This window comes from Osmerus eperlanus, chromosome 14 (genome assembly GCF_963692335.1).
Source record: "Osmerus eperlanus chromosome 14, fOsmEpe2.1, whole genome shotgun sequence".
Taxonomy (NCBI): Eukaryota; Metazoa; Chordata; class Actinopteri; order Osmeriformes; family Osmeridae; genus Osmerus; species Osmerus eperlanus.
The window spans coordinates 13207701-13228433 of record NC_085031.1 but is presented as its reverse complement, the minus strand read 5'-3'; the positions used below and the strand labels follow the sequence as shown (position 1 = coordinate 13228433).

General features: G+C 49.3%; 1 protein-coding gene across 1 annotated transcript in view; it reads left to right on the top strand.

Annotated features, from left to right (window-relative positions):
• lrba (LPS-responsive vesicle trafficking, beach and anchor containing) overlaps positions 1-20733 on the top strand; it is a 168342-nt gene that overhangs the window by 65502 nt on the left and 82107 nt on the right. The window contains exons 33-35 of the mRNA XM_062478203.1: positions 8453-8565; positions 10400-10508; positions 19983-20149. Coding sequence (XP_062334187.1) covers positions 8453-8565; positions 10400-10508; positions 19983-20149 — 389 coding nt within the window. The remainder of the gene's footprint in view (positions 1-8452; positions 8566-10399; positions 10509-19982; positions 20150-20733) is intronic.

Sequence of the window (20733 nt, the reverse complement as noted above, 5' to 3'; positions counted from 1 at the left end):
AGGCCGTAGCTATGCAGTCAGATCAATGGCCCAAGATGTCGATGGGCCAATTCGCTCGGTCAGCGATGATAAGCAGAGGGGATTGAGATGAGGACATGCCGCCCACCCTTGTATTCTAGTGCACACACACTCACACACACAGACACAGTGAACCATATATATATATGCTGACATGCACATGTGTATTTTCATGCATGCATACACTCACTCACATACACATGCAGTAATGACATTCCATAGCCATACATTGGCTTTGTTTGTTAGCTGAAGCACAATGCTATTTAAAGTACTTCTGGCACCCAAATGAAAAAAAGGGAAAGAAAACCACATATGGGAAAACACAACTGATTAATGACACCTCTCACACTAACGCACTGCGCTTTTTTATCAGTTTTATTTTCAAAAGAAACGGGTGGGGGGGATGCTCCCATTTCCCCTCCCTCTCTTTCTCCCTGCCTCTCTCTCCCTCTCTCCTCCCTCCCTCTCTCTCTCCTCCCTCCCTCTCTCTCTCCTCTCTCCATTTCTCTCTATTCCCTCCCTCCTTTTCCTCTCCCCTTCCCCCTTCCCCTCGTCCTCCTCCTTCCTTCCCCTACCTCCCCTCCCTCCCTCCTTTTCCTTTACTCTCCTCTTCCCCCTTCCCTCGTCCTCCCTCCCTCATCTTTCTCTACTCCTCCCCTCCCCTCGTCCTCCCTCCATCCTCTCTCCTCCTCCATCCCATTTACTTCTCATCTCTCACTTCACTTGCTCGCTGAAAAAAAGGTAATACAGTGAGATTACACATCGTTCTGGTGTCACCAGGCCCTGCATAGATTTGGGCCAGTAGGACACAAGGGGGTGATGGGGGGTGGGGGGTGGGGTGAGGGTAGTGAACCCCAGCGTCCAGAGAGAGAATAAATGACACACTCTAATGCACCTATTTGTCATATCTGTCACAGCGTTGTTTAATGCTAATCTAATCAAAGGCAGAATCTGCCGATTGGAGCTCTGTCCCCCCTCCCCACACTGCCCCCCCCCCGGCCCTGTGTAGCACAGAGGCTTCCCTTCCTCCTCTTCTTTCTTTCCCTTCCCTTCCTTCCTTCCTTCCTTCCTTCCCTCCCTATCTCCCTCTCTCTCCTCCCTCTCTCTCCTCCCTCCCTACTTCCCTACTTCCCTTCCTCCCTCTCTCTCCTCCCTCTCTTCTCCTCCCTCCCTCTCTCTTCCCTCTCTCTCCTCCCTCCCTCTCTCCTCCCTACCTTCCCTCAGTCCCTCTCTCGTTTTTTCTTCCTCTCTCAAAAGAATAGTGGGGACGGCCATTGTGTGGCACTGATTGCTTCTATAAATCATCCAATGAAATTCTCGTACACCCAAATGCAAATGTCATTTTATTGTTGTGCTGAGAGGTAGGAAGGAGGGGGGGGGGCATGGGTGTCTGAAATACCTTCCATGAGGGGATGGAGTGGGTTACCTCTGATTATATTACAGTCAGACAGTGTCGGTGGGTGTGTCATCATTACATTTTTCTTATGTGTGTTGTGTGTGAGATTTGCGTGCGTGTGATTCCCCCCCCCCCCACCCCCCCTCCATCCTGAAATGAGAGATAGAAAAGGCTGTCCCGTGATTGATGATGTTATGTAGCGTGGCCGGCAGGTCCTCCTGCAGAGGAAATGCTCAACAGGCCCACAGGAAGCAGCCTGGCGGCCATCTTGCTGACCTGTACCGGCAGTCAAACTCAGGAGGGAGAGAGATTGAGAAGATTTTGATTGATTTTTTTTTCTCTTCTTCTTTCTCTTCTAATTTTCTCTCCACGTGAGGCGATAGCATCTCTGAAAATTTGTAATTAATTTCCTGAGGGGTCAGGATGGAGTGGACCGGGGTTCAAAGGTCAAGAGCCCATGGGGGAGGGAGGGGGGACACAGAGGAGTTTTTAATCACTTCCCCAACCCCTCCCCCCCCCCCTCCCCCCCACATGAAAGATGCTGCTTCCATGTAACTTCTGCTCGGCTACGAGACCAGATAGTAAACCAGCGTTTGATAGAGGCCCTTTGTAAAGAACGCCACTTCGGGTCCCAATTAAAGATCAATTCCGGACCAGGGCCATGAACTGCTGGGGGGTGTATTGCTTGGCGCTTACTTTGCGGTTTTATTGATCCAAACACGTCCACTGTAGAGGGATGGTCCCGGGTCCCAACAGTGCAGCGTCAGATGCATCTGTCTTGGACTGTACGCATGTCTGGGTAGGAGATGGTTGTTTTGATTTGAAGTATTGTTTTTGGTAAGATAACCAGTGGTAGTACAAACCACTGTGTCACTCTGCACACACAGAGTGAGAGAGCGAGCAATATTATAGAAAAACTAAAGTAAGACATAAGTGATTGAAGGCCAATTTCATATCCTTCCATGTCATTTTCGACTGGAGAGAAGCAGATATCTGGATGACCTGAGGGTCACGTCATCCCCTCTGGTTGAGTGTAGCCTTATAGAGCTGGCTCTGCATATGACCCTCCTCTCTGGGAGTGCAACATTCATTGTCTGTTTTTCAGTCCGCCAAGGAAAGAGCATAGCTCCCTTTGTCCCTAATTCGCTCTGACAGGCTTCTTCTAGCCGGCAACAACACTGCCCACTCGTCTTCAGCCGTCCTGTCGACGATGGATCTCCTCCGCTCGGACGCCAGCTCGTGAATAAGCAATGCGTAGAAACGACCATAAAACAACAACAGCGTAAAAAAAAGGTGCCGGTCGGCTTTAAAAGGACCCAGTCATCTCAAGGAGTTTGTTTGCATTGTGTTTGGAGCGCCCGCTCGCCTCTGAGAGATCACCTCGTTGGGGCGACGGACAGTCAACTCCCCCCCTCCTGGCCCCACGTACTCGTCTGTCACATCAATCAAGCTAGAGAGGGAGGGAGAGGGAGAGGGAGAGGGAGAGAGAAAAAGAGAGAGTTGAAGTGGCTATGAGATGGTGGATATGGCACAGTCCTGTAAGCATGCACTACAGATATACAGATTATTATTAGATTTAGATTTTTGAACAGATAATATTTACTTTGAGACCTGGAACAAGAGCTGGAAAAACTCAGACATTAGCAATGAAGCCAGACAGTTCAACTCCTACATTTTTACTTGAGGGTTACATCCAGATACATGTATCATTTAAAAACGGATTTCAAGATGTGTAGGTCTTGCAAAACTAGTGAAATATGTTAAATATTCAGGTGTATTGGTAACACTGTACCGGCAATAGTTGCATTAATAGTTGTCCAATCCATCTGAAAGGGATCAATTGTATGGATGTATTTCTCTAATTTGTCTCTTTGTGGCCCGAGTACACTACCTTGATCCTAACACGACTTTAAACAGCTTCCAACACCGCAACGCTGCATAATCCCTAACCCCCGGTTAATGCAACTCTCTAATCCAATGATTAGTTGCAAAAATGTTGTATACCCCTTCTCTCTGCACTCTAACCAGTTTAATAGATGGACATCTCTCTCTCTCTCTCTCGATGAGATTGGGGGAGCCATGGACCCCCCCCACCCTCTACACCTTCACTCAGAGCACTTGGCAACCCTTGACCTTTAAGGGTTGAAAATAGCGAGCGTCAGGGCCCCCCCCCCACTAGGGAGCACGTCGCCACGGTTACAGGATCAATACTATCACTCTGGGAAACCTTGGGACTCACCAACCTGCCCATGGAACTGATTCACAGTTCCTTCTCCTTTGCTCCTAGATGTTTCTGGTTCTTTTGGGTGGGTTGTTACTGAAGGTGAGCTTTGTTAGTGTCTTGTGACTTTTATTTGGCCCAATTAGAGTATTGTGACTTTTATTTGGCCCAAGTCTTCTAGGAACAGGGTGACAGGAAGAGGAAGGAGGAGAGGAAGGTGAAAGAACGCCGTGAGGAATGCCGGCCAAACGCCCGCTTCTCTGTCGGGGTGAACACCCCACCGCGTAGCCAAACACACGCCAGGTTCAAGATCAGTGCAGTCCAAGTGTTAGTTCTCCCCCCCTCCCCCCGGCCCCCCCCCCCGGCCCCCCCGTCACAGGGGGGAGGCGGACAACAACATCAGCCTCTTTGAAAGACAGTCTCCTGCGAGGACCAGAGAAAACAGAGAAACACCAACCGCCACTTAATTCTGCAGACTCCCTGCTGACGCAAGCTATGCAAGGGGGGGATAGGGGGCGCGCACTCTTCCTGGACAGGAAGTTAGGCCTAGCTGGGGACGTGGAGGAGAGGGGGGGGAGGGAGGGGGGTCTAGGGACTACGGGGGAGCCCTCTTAAAATTGAGCAGATTTGAATTTGCCCTCCGACTGTTTGGACTGTGAGTTGGCTCTGGGCTGGTGACATGCACCAGACGGAGCAAGACAGGACTGTTTTTACATGGGGGCATCATCTTGTTTCAAGATATACAAACTGTATATATATTTGGAATTTATTTGTATTTTTCTTTTAGCCTCCCCTCGCCATTTTTTAAAAAATTTTCTTCTTTTTAAAAATTTTTATACACTGACAGACATTAACAATGTTGATCTACCTGGCGGGATCCTGAGTCATGAGGGTTTGGAATGTTCTCCATCTCTCTCCCTCTGTCTCTCCCTCCCTCCTGCTCCAGCTCAGATATCACGGTGTCTGGAGGTGTCTGGAGGTCTGGCTGGGGGAGAGGGGCAGTGCCATGGATCATTCTTTGACTAGAGTGGAACAAGACTTATTTCCTACCCCTTGGTGAAAGAAATAATGACACATGTAGTGGCTGCCTTTGTTTTGACAATGTAGGTTGGTCCACCAGTCAGCTACCAGTGTAAATACATTAGACTTTTACTTGCCATAAGTGCATTCATAAGATTCACACATTGTGGGGGGAAAAAACACATTTTTCTTTTCTCAACCAATAGGATAGCTATGAAAAGATGATATATACATAACATATTGTAATCAATTCATTCTCTGATCTCACTCTGATTGGAGCTATTTGAAGCCATGAAGGAAACATTGGACTTTAGCACTACATCAAGCTACTTGTCAGGCCTCTGTTGAGGAGTTATACAGATTGTGGCATGCATCATAGTCCTAATCATAGAGAAAACCATCAGAATGTTGTCACAACACATAAAACGTGCAATTTACATGACAAAACATTTATGCCATAGCTAAATCACGGATTGATTCATTCTGCAATCTGAAACAGATGGACAACAATTTGAAGCATGACAAGTGTTGTGTAGAGAGCTGGGGTATTCAGACTGCCTCCATGTCACCATGCTGTGAGCTTCTGATCCAAACCATTACAGTAGTGTGTTTTTTAATGTGTGTGTTTTCCAAGCCCGGTGAAACAAAACAGTGACATCTCCGACACGTCATGACTGAAGACCCACACTCCGCCTCCCTGCGAGGATTAACACTCATGTTTTTCCCATCCTAAGCTCAATCCTCCAGCCTTGCTTGGAAAACAAACAAATACTTGTGATTATGACTGATGGAAACCGAGCACACAAGCGACTTGTTTATTTTCGGTTCGGAGAACATTTGACTTTTTTTCTTTTCTTTCTGAATTTCTTTTTTTTCTCCTCAAGGTTTTCTGAATTCTTTGTCTCGTGCTGCAGCTCTGGGTTTCAGAGGCGATTGGCAGAGGGGCCTGGGGTTCGTCAGTGGCTGATGTTGATTATGGATAATCAGCCCTGATTATGGGTGGCTGTGGCTGCTGTGTTTACACTCTCTGCCCATCATCTTCCCAGACAGACCAAAACAAGACGCTGGCCTATCCGGCCCCTGATTGAGAGTGGCGTTTTCACAAAGGCATCAGAAACTCATAACTTTTTGTTTGATACACAAACGCACGCGTGATATCATACACACACACAAACACACACACACACACAAGCCTCCTCTCTTTTCCCCTATCTCTCTTTCCCTCTTTCTCTCTCTTTCTCACACACACAAACACACACAGAGTAAATAAAGAAACGCCACAGACAAACCGCAACAAACAATACAGGAAACAAGTTCATTGTCCTGCGTCGCATTCGTTTTGGCAGAATCACATCGACCCGATCATTCCCATCCACGGCGTCCCCCTTTCATCTTCCCCTATCAGAGACAGAGGTCCCCTCCAGCCCGCGGCAAGGTCAGGTTATAGGTCAGAGGTCACAAATGGCTGCTTGTATCTTCTCATCTGTGGCATTATGGGATGTCCCCTACCACAGCCATAAAAGCCTTGACACCACTGACCAGGTCAGGCCCCAAAAATCCAATACCCCATCAGAGACCCCTGCCCTCCTGCCCTGTCCACCTATTTGTCACCAGGAAATACCCCCGCTGATCAGGGTCATTGGTTCCTTAATTCAACTATAATGTCATTTCTCCACTGGTAATGACACCATTAGTCTTGCTATCGGTTTTAGCCAACGTCATGAAGGACTAGCCAGAGGCTAGTTCATCACCTGGTCATAGGAAAACGCTGCCATGCCTGCGTCAGCCTTGGATTTAGGCTTTCTGATTTGTGTATTTTCGATCCATAGCAGCCAAAAGCGATTTTAAGTTAGGTTGTGTTTGTCAGTGTGGGGGTGTTTCAGTTTGGGGCATTGAAGTCCCAAAAACCCAAACTCAAATTCCCATGTAACAGGACATTTCAATAAGGAAATGGTCTAACCACAGGAAATGACCTCTAGTTTCTCTTTCTTCCTGGTTTCCCTGAGAGAGCCCCCCTCTGTTTACACCCCCCGTTTCCTGAGGTGTTTATTTCAGGCCTGGTCTGCATCGCCCCAGCCCAGCCTTTGGGATTCTACGCTATATTAAACTAGCCTAACCTAGCATCTTCCCCCATGCACTGCCTCGGGCAAGTAGCCAGGGCTCATGTTTAGTGTCCTTCAAGTCCAGTGGCCCTGGAAGACTGCTTTCACATACCTTAACTCTAAACCACATTTCACACGCACACACACACTGTTTCTTGTCCTTTCCCAACCATGATGCCTATTCCCTCAGTGGCCATTTTAGTTGAGGCTCCGTAGTAAACAAGGTCAATGCCAATATGTTTGAATTGGACACAAACCACTTGTGAACATGGCTTAGTCTGAGTGAGTTGCGGTGTTGACGTACAGTTAATCTTAAGCATGACGATGTACAGGCGTGTTCATAGAACGGCCCGTGTAACTGCATGCCCATTGTGGGTGATTGGGCCCGATGGTCTTGCATTTGTCACGCTAGATGGAGTAAACTTGATGTTGATAATTGTAGTGTTTGATAGACGCACGCACTCTCACACACGCACTCGCACGCACACGCTCTCACGCACGCACTCTCACGCACGCACTCTCACACACGCACTCGCACGCACTCTCACGCATGCACGCACTCTCACTCACGCACTCGCACGCACACGCACGCACTCTCACACACGCACTCACACACACGCACTCACACACACGCACTCACACGCACGCACTCTCACGCACGCACTCTCACGCACGCACATTTAACTTCCGCTTGTCATGTTGTCGTCATGTCTACCCTCCGGGCTCTCTGCGTTTACAAAGAGCCTTCTCTGTGTACATAAACACCCAGCTTCCTCTGGCAGCGGAGGAGATGATGAGTGCACAGTTAAATACACTGATAGACACACACACACACACAAGTATACACACACACACACTCTCAGAGACTCGTATGCATGGACAGGCATATACCAGCACACAGACACACACCCCAGGACAGGCATTTTCTGTCCCTCCACATGTTAACACAATCGAATCGTGTTTGTTTTGGTTGCAATTTTCTCCCACTGTCTGAACCCCCCCACCCCTCCACCCCCCCACCCCTCCTCCATCCCTCAGCGTACAGGAAGCAGTTTGTTATCAGCCGCTCAGGTCGACTAACCACCACAGGAAATAGCTACTGATTAGAAATGAATTATTCAAGAAATGTGATTATGGGCGAGGCGGGGGCACAGTAGCCGTGCGCTCCGTCTCCAGGCCGTGAGTTATGAGTTCAGGCGGGGTACTTAGCTGCTTTAGCACTTCACCGTGTGGCTTTAATGTGGTCCTCTCCTTTTCCCCAGAGGAGAGGGAGGGAAGAGAGAGTGCGCGAGTTCCGACAGACCTGTGACCCGCTTGTTTTATTGTTCTTTTGACGGTTTGCATGAAGGTGTTGAAATATGGAACAGAACATGAACGATCACAGCAGCCGTTTTTTCTCCCTCTTTTCCGAGCCCCTCACATGGTAGATTTACACTGGTTTGAGTTTCTTGAATTGACACCTTTGACCGTGATACTGCAATAGTATAAATAAGTACCTTTTAGTTTCATCATCATACAGTCAGCCAGAGGCTATCACACGTGTCTCTTAAAAGAAACCTAGCCATCTTTGTTTTCTCTCACCCCTTCTTGCTCCTATGTTAATGACTGCCGCTTGTTATAAATAAATAAAAACTACCAATGTCAACATACCGATATGATGCACAGCAGCTAGTGTGTGTCTGGGTGTGTTTCTAGATGCTTCCGGTGCGTGTGACAAGCCTGTGTTTCTGTCTGTGTCCTCAGGAGTGGCAGAACTCCATCCAGAAGAATGCTGGTCTGGCCTTCATCGAGCTGGTCAACGAGGGCAGGTATGTACCCCCTCCCCCCCCCACACACACACACACACACTCCCTGGTCCAGCCCCTTTTAATAATCAAATCCTGAAATCGGCCAATCTGCACACACACTCTTACACACACACTATTGCAAGGGTGTAATAACACAGTTGTACACACACACACACACACTCTTTCACTCTTTCCCAAGCCCTAGGGCACTCAACTTACGGGACTCCTATTGTAGCAAAAAAACAAAATCAATGGCTGTAGAAAGAGGAGCTGGGAAACTGAGGCCCCGGAGTTCAAGGCTCCGTCAATACCTGCCTCTCCCCGAGGGAGGGGAGGGAGGGAGGGAGGGAGGGAGGGAGGGAGGGGGGAGAGGGTGGAAAAGGACGTGAGGAGGTGACACGTAACTTGTGACATCCTTGACTCGTCCCACTCTCTCTTGTGCCCCCTCTGTCTGTCTGCCTGCCTGCCTGTCTGTCTGTCTGTCTGTCTGTCTGTCTGTCTGTCTGTCTCTCTTTGTCTCACTCTCTGCCTCTCTCTTGTCTTTCATGTCCTGTGTGAGCCCCCCCCCCCTTCTCTAACTCCTGACTGCAAACACCGCCTATCAATATTAGAGTTAGAGGGTCCAGCATTTACATTTGCATTAACGATCCTCCCAGCCCATGGAATTAGCGCACGCTAATCCAAGGTAATGCTAAATAAGTGCTGCCATAGACTTCCTTGTCTGTCTGTCTGTCTGTCTCTGTGTGTGTGTAGGTGTGTTTGTGAGATGTGAGAGGTAGCGAGGGCAGGGCTGTAATCCACTTTAAGCAGAAGGCCTGATCTCTAACTCGGGTCACCTACGTGGGGTTGTGCTACACGCAGTCTGAGAGGTAGACGAGTCATGGCAGTAGGCGAAAGATGTTGGTGTATGTGCTTGTGCACACACAGTACTACGTGAATGTGTGTGTGTGAGAGGTGTGGTGTGTGAGAGGTGTGTGTGTGTGAGAGAGGGAAGAGGCAGGCACCATAAAGAGCGAAGCAGCAGCAGTAGAGGTTATTGATGGCAGGCTTCTCAGGGGCCAGAGAGGCTCCCGAGGCCCCAGCACCTCCGCTCCCCCGCTGCCCTGGGCTGAAACTGCAGGCTTGGGTTACAAAGACCCCTGCCCCCTTCTCCCCCCTCCGCCTCCTCCTCCAGCCCACTCTCTGAGCCCCCTCTCCCCCTCCTCTCCTTCTCCTCTCAGCCCCTCCCCCAGGCCTCTGGCCTGTTATTGTTCCACTTTGCACAGGCCTGACCTCTGAAGCTGGCGAGCGGTCCTTTCGACTCTGACACACACACACCTACATACACAGTATCCCTTGTTCCATCAAGGCATGAATGTTTTATTAGAATAGATAAGGGGTCTACATGTGTAGCAACAGGAGCAGAGGTCCCCCCCCCTCATCCCCATGTCAGATCCATATCATTAACAAATCAATTAGCACCCTGGCCCCCGAGTAAAGCAACTACTCACCCAATTTTCTGGTCATTTTGCACGGTTGGTTTTGGTCATTTTCTGGTTCTTATGAGGTTATTCCAGGTGGTCCTCTGGAAGTTCCAAGTTGAACAGGCTTTTGGTTACTATGTTGAATGAAGAGCCGTTTTGTGTTGTTTTATATGCTGCTTGAAAAATAAAAATAAACTGTAATTATGGACAAACACTTGGTTCACAATGTTATTATTCATTCCATCCAATTATGGAAGAAAAAGAAAAGACCTTATTTCCGTTAGTATGAATTAGCATGTTTTTTTTATTTTTACGAATGAAACAGTACAGTGTGCATTATGAATGAGTCTGGAGGTGTTTGAGTAGCTCCTATGTTCCTCGTGTGTTTCCAGACTGCTGAGTCACACCATGAAGGACCATCTGGTGCGCGTGGCCAACGAGGCCGAGTTCATCCTCAGCCGACAGAGAGCCGAGGACATCCACAAGCACGCAGAGTTTGAGGTGAGACTGACACAAAATGGCCGCCGTGCTCTGCTGCGTTCCATTTGAAGTCGGAAACGACGCTGGGAATGACGTCAGACCCGAGTTGTCCGAGTTGATCGCTGTGGAGAACCATGAGAACGTGGCTAATATCAATACATTCATTTGAGCCAAAAATGTGTCATTTCCGACACTGCCGTGCATGCAGGATAATTCACAAAAGTTGACTTTGTTGACCCAGAATGGCCTCTGGAAAAAAATATTTGCAAGCTGCAGGAGCTCTCTTCAAAGGAGCCTGTAGGCCTACGAGGGAAGGCCTTCGAGCCAAAATGGTGGCCTGTTTCAAGCATTCATTGAGACGATGACGTAAGAATAACTTTCTAACAAACGTTTACAACCCCTTTCTTCACCTCCTTCGTTGTGCTTCGCAATGAAAAATAGACAAGATGTATTTCGCCTTCCCATTTGTCTTTGTGAAAGCTGCAGGAGCTTTCAGCTGGCCCAGGCCGGCCCCGTCTATTTGTAGCTCTAAGCCAATCCCATTAAAGCCCAGTTTGATAAAGTCAGTTGAATATTTTCAAATTCACTCGAGCGCTATTGAACAAAAACAGCCTCCCAGCAGCACGCGCTCTCGCCGGGGTAGCTGGCGTTGACCGGCTCTGAGCTCTCAACCTGTCTGTCACCTTCGCTAGACCTGTCACACACACCCAGAGAACCCATGTTTTCTTTTCAAACACAGCCCCACTCCGCCGGATAATAATGTCTCACACATACTGTACTGTCACCAGAGACATATGCACGCACACACGCACACACACACACACACACACACACCAGAGTGGGCTGAGCACAACTGACTAGCCAAACATAAAGGCATGTTCATTTATCCCTGTGCTTTCAGACGTAGCTTCAGGTGTGTGTGTGTGTGTGGAAGACACACACACACACTCTGCCAATGCAAAACACAAACGCTGCCATTCTCGTTCTCATTTCCTGCCCCTGCTGAGGCCCGGTCCGTTCTACTCCCACTGGGGGTGTATTTTGCCCGTGACAGGAATACGGCATCCTTCCCCAAACCCCTTGCCCTCTCCATACCTCTCCCTCCCTCCCTCCTTCCCTCCACCCATCCCTCCCTCCCACCTTTCTCAGGATCCTGCCGTCACTAAAATCCACAGACAGGTATGAGAGGTGCTGACCTAAAAGTTCTAACTGTGACCTCCCCCCCCCCCCTCCCCCCCCGTGGTAACATGGTATGCTTTCTTTATGGGTTCGAGGCGATAAAGCCGTCTGGCGAGTCCTCAGAGCTCATAGGTGAGGTGCAGCTCGCGTGTCAGCGTTCTGGCCGCGAGGGCCGCTAACCTGTTCCCGCCCCCGTCAGAGTTTCTGTCTGACTGACAAGTTTACATATCAGCCCCCCCCCCCCCCACCCCCACCCCCACCTCTTTCTGGCCACCCGCCTTCAGTGTCCAGGTGAGGTGGGTCTGTGCATGCTGGTGCAATGTCACATGACGAGGTGAACACTTCCGCGATGTGTCTGTCTACGGAGCGTGGGTGCGTGGGAGTGTGTGTGCAAGCGAAGAGGAAGAGAGACGGTCCTCTGGCCCAATTCTCTTCTTCAGAAAACGCAGACAGTTGGCAGCTTGAATCCTCTCACCATACATACACACACATACACACCTCCAGAGCCTCTTCTTCTCAGCTGTGTGCGAGTCTGTCTCCATCGCTCTCCCCCTTTCCACAGATCCCTGTTCCCAGCTGAGCGCGGAGCAGGATGTGTCCTGGTCTGACAGCCCACTCCAGGGAGTAGTCCTTGCCGCCCCAAACCCAATCTAATTGCCGTTCGCTTGTCCATATCATCTCTTGATGGCATGAAGAACTAAGCTAACACCCTGGCAGTGTTACATTCAGTGCAGCGTTCCTTAAAGTCTCGGCTAAGTTACACAGGAGATCTATGCTCCAACCACCTCCAGGTCTTGTCACAGTCATGGCACTTAAGCAATAGCTTCACTCATTTTTCTTTCTTTCATGTGTAAATGTCCCAGTCCCCAGCAGTCTACTCTGCAGAATGGTCCCGTACACACACAAGTTATTTGTCTTGACAGGTTGTGCGTCCTGCAACCCTAGACACCGTAGATTATCTCTGTCAAATGTTGGGTTGCGGAGTGCGCTTGACAACCAAAGGCAGGCCAAGGACGACATGTCTTCCGTTGGATTATTTAGTAGTTGCTTCCCACGAAACATAAGTTTGAGGAAGACAAACATTTTCTCCAGAGACCCAGAGATGTGAGTTGTCTGCATTTCTGTTCTTGAGCCAGTCTTGTTTTTATCCATACTGTGGCTTCATGTTTTTTGAATGTTCAGTATGATGTGGTTTCAGTGTAGTCTTTAAGGAATGCTACACAATATCTAACAGTGTTGCCTAGTGGATGTGAACATTCAAATGCCAGTTATTGTGTTTGGGGCAGCTAAGGGCTGTCAGACCAGGTCATCAGCCGTTTTCACGCTCGCCCTTCGCACCAGACAACCGGCATAACTCTTAGAATGTGTTTGTTAAGCACGTTAAATACTTAAATATTTCTTTGTCCCTCCCTGCCATCCCTACACCAATAGTTTCTAATCAGATACTGCTGCAGTCGAGGCAAAAAAAAGAAAAAAGAAAACAACATGTTTCACAATTGAATTCCCCACTTAAACACTGGACTGCTCCTCGGTGACCTCTGAGAGAGGCCAGCCACTGATAAGTGCATGGCTGATATTGCCGTATTGATTCCCCCCCCCCCTCTTCATTTGAACCATGCTTTCATTTTGCAGCGGTGCTATAAAAATAACAGGCCAATGAAACATGCCCTCTGGGAAAAGGAACACAGTTTTATCAGTTTTTTTTACTGTACTTAAAAAAAAATATATCTGTGTTCATCTGGCGTTTGGGTTGATGATGATTATGTGAAGATTAGGTTTTACAATGAGTTCTGATCGGTTGTGTGCGGGTCATATAACATCTACAAGTAAAAGTTGGAGAAAGATCATCATCTCTCGTTTCCAACTTCAGTGTCCCATTGCCTTTTCCAGTCGACCACAGTAAGCGATCACCCGCGTATTAAATGAACGTGCTACGTGACAATGGAGCGTTGGCCACAGCGGTAATCTCCGTCCTCCAGAGAGTGACCACTTCCTGGTTTGTGTGGTCCAGCCTGGTGGGGCTGTCGCTGTGTAACGTCTCACAAGCCCTCAGCAGCCTCCCCACACGCTGCAGACGCGGGAGAGGGGAGCCCCCAGCCCCCAGCCACGGCCACAGTGAATTATTCAGCAGATAAAAGACTAATTTATGTTTGATCCCTGTCAGAGTTCATATCCACCGGAGCCGACGTGATGGAGGAGCCCTGTGATTTAGACACTGCTTGCTTTTGTGAGACTCGAAACACATGCTCCCTCTCTCTCTCTCTCTCTCTCTCTCTCTCTCTCTCTCTCTCTCTCTCTCTCTCTCTCTCTCTCTCTCTCTCTCTCCACTCATCTTTTTTTTCTCTTTTTCCTCTCCCTTAATTTTCTCTCTGTCTCTTTTCTGATTTGTCTCTTTCTCTCTTTCTCTTGCCATGTGTTTCTCTAGCTCTTTTTGTGTCTTCAACTGTCTCTCCACCTCCCTCTTTCTTTCTATCTGTCTTGCTCTCTCTCTCTCTCGCTCTTACCCCCACCCCCCTTCCTGCTCTCTCTCTCTCTCTGTCCCCCTCTCCCTGTGTAGCAGAATTGAGTTATCTCTGGCCATGAGAGTAAGTTATTGTAGGCGTCTGAGGGTGAAACAGAGATGAAGATAACTTGGGGGTTGAATTGGGGGTGCAGGGAGGAAATCCAATTATCTTTTAGTGTTCTCTATCTAATGGGATCCTTAATGTGCAGGAGATCTGCAGATCACACACCCCTCTACACAGCAAGCTATGGCCTCTGATATCTCAGGGTAGAGGGAGAGCGAGATGGTGAGAGAGAGGGACGGGGGGGGAGGACGAATGAGGATGGAGAAGGAAGAAAGAAAGGAAGAGAGAGAGAGAGAGATAAGAGAAAGAGAGTGAAGGGGAAATGCAAAGGAAGAATGGGAAAGAGAAAGGGAGGAAGGAGAGAAATCAAACAGCTTTTGCAGCACCTTTCATTAGCATTGAGAAGTGCTGGGCTCCAGGGCAGATGAGACGACCCAGATAGGAGAGAGGGCACAAGACCTGGGTCATTCTTTTTCTTTCATCCATCTTTCTCTTCTTTTTTTCCTTTCTCTCTTTTCTTTCCCTCTGTTCTCACAGACAATTCCTTCCCCCCCACATCCCTTCCCACTGTAATATCAGAGTAATCGAATTGGCTGTCTTGAGAAGCTATGGAAGCCAGACTATCACTGGCTAATTAGCGCTTAACATAATTGTCCCTCTCGCACCTCATGTAAGAAAATCCACTCCTATACCCTTGACATCACCATCCAGCTCTCACTGGTAATTACTTTCTGTCATAACCTGAACAATGAGAAGAAGAAAAAATCTTTGCGATAGAAACTGGGAGAGAGAGACTCGTCTTCTCTGGGTAATGAAGTCCCAGGGTGCCGCCTCCTCCACAGCTCACATCGTTAGCTCTGGCCAGCTGACCCTGGGCTCGGGGAAGCAGCGAGATGAGGCCCCTCGTCTCCAGTCTGCACAAACCCACACACACACACACACACACAAACATACACATAAACACACACAAACATACACATAAACATACACACACCACCCTGGAATAAATAGATAGCTTGCACCATTGTTACAGCACACACCAAGACAAACATTTTATTGATTCGGGTTGAAATTAAAAGCTTTAAAAAAAAAAAATGTTTTACCACCATTGCACAGGGTTCATATTGAAACAAAGTTAGACCTATAAGAATGAGTTTAGCGTTATGCTTGGAGGCGCTGTACTGCATATAGCGCTTCTGTTGTTTTCCTCTATTCTTTGTGTTTTCGCTCCCCTTCCATGTCCACCTCAAGGTTGGAGACATCAGCTCCTCCTGCTCTGTCCCAAACCAGCCCCTCTCATCCTCGGAGCCCCTCTCATCCTCAGAGCCCCTCTCCTCCTCGAGCCCCTGTCCTCCTCAGAGCCCCTCTCCTCCTCGAGCCCCTGTCCTCCTCGGAGCCCCTGTCCTCCTCAGAGCCCCTCTCCTCCTCGGAGCCCCTCTCCTCTCCGGAGCCTGTGCGTGATTAGTCATCCCCGCCGCCTCATTCCTGCATTTGACTATTTTTCACCCCCCCGGGAGCAGGACGATGCTTTAACACCTCCGATTTTTCAGCCCGCCGTCGACCTTGAGGTGCCGCGCCGCCCCGACACCAGGAAGCCGGCGCCGACAGACTGATGGTGGTGGAGGGAGGGGGGCTCTTTTAGGTAGAGGGGCAGGGAGAGATGGACGGAGAGAGAGAAGAGTCTTCTGGGAGGAAGAGGAGATTGAGAGTGCTGCCAACCCACCAGGCATTGTTGACCAGTCCATTATATACTCTAACCATGGACATGGGGAGACGAGGGCAGAGGGGGGGGATGAGAGAGAGATAGAGAAAGAGAGAAAGAAAGAGAGGGAGATACTTTTGATAAGTGTTGCACCTGTGTTAACCTTGATGGTCGCTGTCAAGGGGGAAAGGAGGGTGGGAGTTGACTGTTTGCTCAGAGAGATTATTTTTTGTCTCGGACAGATAGAGAGAGAAAGTGAGTGAGAGAGAGAGCGAGGAGGAGAGAGGAAAATCAATAGTCAGCAGCGTGTCTGTGACCAGGGCATCATTTCAGGATGGAGGTGCCTGTCAGCCGTTGTCATTCGGTGACTTTTGTTCACCCATTGTACTTTTTTAAGCCTTCATTTTTCTCCCCTCGCTCCCCTTCCCTTCACTCGCCATTGTCTGAATTCCCCCGTCGCTGTTCTTGATGGCGCAATCTTCCAACTCGGGCGGGGCACAGGGATCAAGTGCGAGGGAATCTCTTTGAAAGCAATTTGCTTCAGCAGCTCTTTTTTTGTTTTCTACGATCGCTCCCTCCCCTCTCCTCCCCTCTCCTCCCCTCTGCTCCCCTGTCCTCCCCTCTCCTCCCCTATCATCTCATCCCCTCATCTCATCCCCTCATCTCCCCAGACCCCTTGTTCTCCTCGTGGAGGGATTCCCTATTTGGAACATATTTGCATTCTTCTGAAACGAGACAAGGACAAGTCTTAGCCACCCGCCATACTCCCCCCCCCCCCCCTCTTCTCGTTCTTAAATGAAACCCTCAGGGAACCCTTGTCGACAGACCAGGAAAATTGGTGAGGAATGCGGCCGTGGCGATAGCCCAACCTTCCATCAAGTGTAGCCCCCCCCCGTGTGCTAGCACCAAAGTCAAGATGATGTAAATCAAGTTCTTCTAATAAGATCCCTGGGTTGGTTCTTTTTTCGTCTTCCCCTCCCCTGTCGCTTATCCGTTTCGCCGGCATAACCTTGCAAACCCGATGTCAACGCCGGGGCCTTGGAAGGCTCGGTGTGTGTCGGCGTGGCAGCGTGAAATAACGCACCTCTACCAGTCAGTGAGGAGAAACACAGGTTTACACGTGCTAATTAAATCAAGACCCAATCTCACTGGCCCATTAGGCCACTTGGCCCCTTCGACATAGTATCTGAGTGACAGCCTCACACACAGCCGCACACACAGCCTTTCACTGCCCTACTGAGTAATACTGCATTTAGACGGAGCCATGGCTTTTTGGATTTTCAAGTCTCAGTCGGGCCTGTGTGCACTTGCTTAAATTGAACCTGTGTACGGTATTTACTCAAATATCGCAGCCCCCTCCAGCAATATCTTTCCGTTTCATCATCTACAGTTTTTTCCTCTCATTTTCCACTGGCTCTCTCCTCGTCAGCCCCCTCTGCAGTCCGGCCAGACCCTACACGTGTTCTCCCGTTATTTACATGACCGGCGGAGGAATTGTTTGAGACACGACTCGATGTAATTTACTCGGATTAACGCTGGCCATTACCTCTCCCTTCCCCCCCCCCCCCCCGTCCCTGTCTTCTCTGCTTGGCGTTTGGTGGAGGGTGGGTGCCCCCGCTGTCCGACCCTGTCAGCCGGCCTGTGTGCAGGAAGGGCCCGGCGATGATTACGGTGTCGCTAGTCGTCAAGATCTCTCAGCCGCCCCGGCCCCGCCCTCGCTGTCCTCCCTGCAGGAGGGGTGGCAGCCAAATCCCTGGGCTTACTTCATCGTCAACTTCCTCCTCCCTGCACCGGCACGGCCAACCCAATACACAACCTCACACATGTACACGCACGCAAACACTCTTTCCCATGACCTCTTCAGTTTCCTTCTGTAAGCAACCGAACGGTCGGCTTTGATCTCAAACATCATTGAACCCCGCCCCACACACACACGCGCGACTTCAGAATACACCACCCTTTACCACCCCCTCTCCCATTGCTAATGGCAAACTGTACTTTTCTCACCGTTTCACTCCCCCCCCACATCCCAGCCACACGCTTCCTTTAAAATAAGTGGAGGGGTGATGTGTCTCCTCGTTCAGTCTCAAGTCTTTGTTCTGTCAACGGAGGGGAGGGCTAGGAGACGGTGGTGGGATAAGGGTGTTCAGCTGTATAGACCCAGTGGGTTTGAGAGGGAACCATCACGACTTCTGTTGAAACGGCTCCATACTCGACTGTGACGTCTGCTTTCTGACATTGAGCCAAAACGTAGTTTGGCTGTTAACGGGGATAGTTATATGTACAGCTGTCCCTTTATTATTTCAAGGGGGAAGTGTAACTATTGGACTTCACCTCACAGTCAGACTCAGCCAGAGCCAATAGGAAGGCACATTACATCATGGAGGGAAAGACTTGAACCTATAGGGAAGTTCATTACATCACAGAGGTTTAGTTTGAGCCAATTAGAAAGCCTATTGCAGCATGGCTGGGAAGGATGACTGTGCAGGCTAGCCAGGGGTGACGAAGTGTTTGTTTATGGTTATGGGCTCAAACTCCAAGGAAGCTGGTTAGTAATGCAGACACCACACACCAGAGAGACTGGGCATGATGTTGCTCTGTTCACAACTGGATCTGAAGAACCCAGGACTCCCTGTAGTGGGTTTCAGCATGTCTTACCTTTACGAGGAAGGACAGGTTGGGAATTATAAGAAAATGGCTCAGACTCTCCTTTTAATGGAGTCTCACAGCGTACAAAAACAATATTTATTATCCAGTGGATCATCCTTTCGAGATGCACATTTGTGTAATATAATCAGGTTGAATATAAAATATATATAAATATATATTTTGTATACAAATATAATGTTTTTGGAGATTTTGGTGTGTGTGTGTAGAACCACTCAACCACACACCCCCATGTCTATTCTGGACGTTACCATTAAAACATTCCCCTCCTCATATTCCTCCTCCCAGATATATCCGGTCAAGGCCTTCCCAAACAGACATAGATTGATAATTAGAGGCCAATAGCTAGCAGAATAGCCCCCCTAATGTGCTTTATTCCTATAGATTTTCTGTCAGCTATGAAAAGTGGTCGTTCAAATTGGAGAGGAGGACCCATTAGAAAGCACTTTACTGGGAACTTTGAGCCGCCAGGTTGCGTTCCTATGCCCGTGTCAGCAACCAGACATATAAAGTAGGTGCATTCCTCTGAAGGCTTAGCTAAAGGTTAATTTGATTTGTTGCACAATGTTGGTCTCAAAGGGAATCCCGCTGCATTGTTGCTGGTGGTATTTACACACTAACCTTTTACCCCGACCACTGAGCTGTGTTTCCTTAAAGAACTAATTGAATTGCTGGGCGAGGAGATACATGCTGGGGTACCAGGTTTTGGCTTATCAGTCCTTTTAGTTCTGTGTTACCCTTTGATAGCCAAGTGTTTGAGATGAGTCAGTCACATGACAAACCTTCAGCTTGTCTTTAAAGTTTGTTTCTGGTTTACTTTGTTCCTGACTTTCTGTTCTGTTTTGAATAGAAATTAGGACTGCCTTTTGATGCGAGTGTTTTTCTTCTCTGGTATAAGGTGCATTTGCTTCACCATCTCTTCTACAGTTCAAAGGCCTTTCCTGATAACACCCTTCGACTAAGAATAATGTCTCTCCCTGTGCATTGTGGATGTTTTTTGTTTCGAGCGCCCTGAGGGGAGAGCATTAGTAAATGCACAAGTCCAACATTATTAATCACTGTGACAACGTGACAGAAATGACCCTGCACTTTTCTATATTTTATTCTATTAGTTTTTCCCCCCCTTCCTCTCTCCCTTCTCTTCTGAGGGTAGGGGTTCATGAGTTTTAACTCCAGAATCACATCTATTTCAGTCATTCACCCCTCAGTGCTAATATACCTGATCAAATAGGCAACACTGTGCTATTAAAATCATAGAAGTGAACCTGCGTTGTTTCGGACTGGTCTTGAACTGCATTGTCGCTTTACGACTACATCATTTCCTGAGAAGCTGCCTGCGTTTTCTCTGACAGTGGTTGTTCCTCTTCCTGTCTCCTCCAGTCCTACTGTGCCCAGTACGCAGCGGAGAAGCGCGATGAGGAAAAGATGTGTGACCACCTGATCCGGGCGGCCAAGTACCGCGACCATGTGACCGCCACGCAGCTGGTCCAGAAGATCGTCAACATCCTGACGGACAAGCACGGCGCCTGGGGGGCCTCCTCCGCCAGGTAAGACGCTCTTGGAGGGGACGCTCTGGGAGGGGACGCCCTGGGAGGGGACGCCCTGGGAGGGGACGCCCTGGGAGGGGACGCCCTGGGAGGGGACGCACTGGGAGGGGACGCCCTGGGAGGGGACGCACTAGGAGGGGACGCCCTGGGAGGGGACGCCCTGGGAGGGGACGCCCTGGGAGGGGACGCACTAGGAGGGGACGCCCTGGGAGGGGACGCACTAGGAGGGGACGCCCTGGGAGGGGACGCCCTGGGAGGGGACGCTCTGGGAGGGGACGCTCTGGGAGGGGACGCTCTGGGAGGGGACGCTCTGGGAGGGGACGCTCTGGGAGTGGACCCACGCACCCACGCAATCAGTATGCAGACACTGTGTACAGAAACATAACACACAGCAAGACGGCAGCGAAACACAAAGTTCAGCTGTGTATAAGTCACCTGTTACTTTAATGATCCATTAGTCAGAACAAAGCAGCCGTTTAAATCTCAGTACAAGCACCATCCTCCAATCCATTCGGGGTGCCGTCCAGACGTTGGCAGCAGAGGAAACCCCTACCCTGAGCTGGCTCCACTGAGCAGCCAGCACA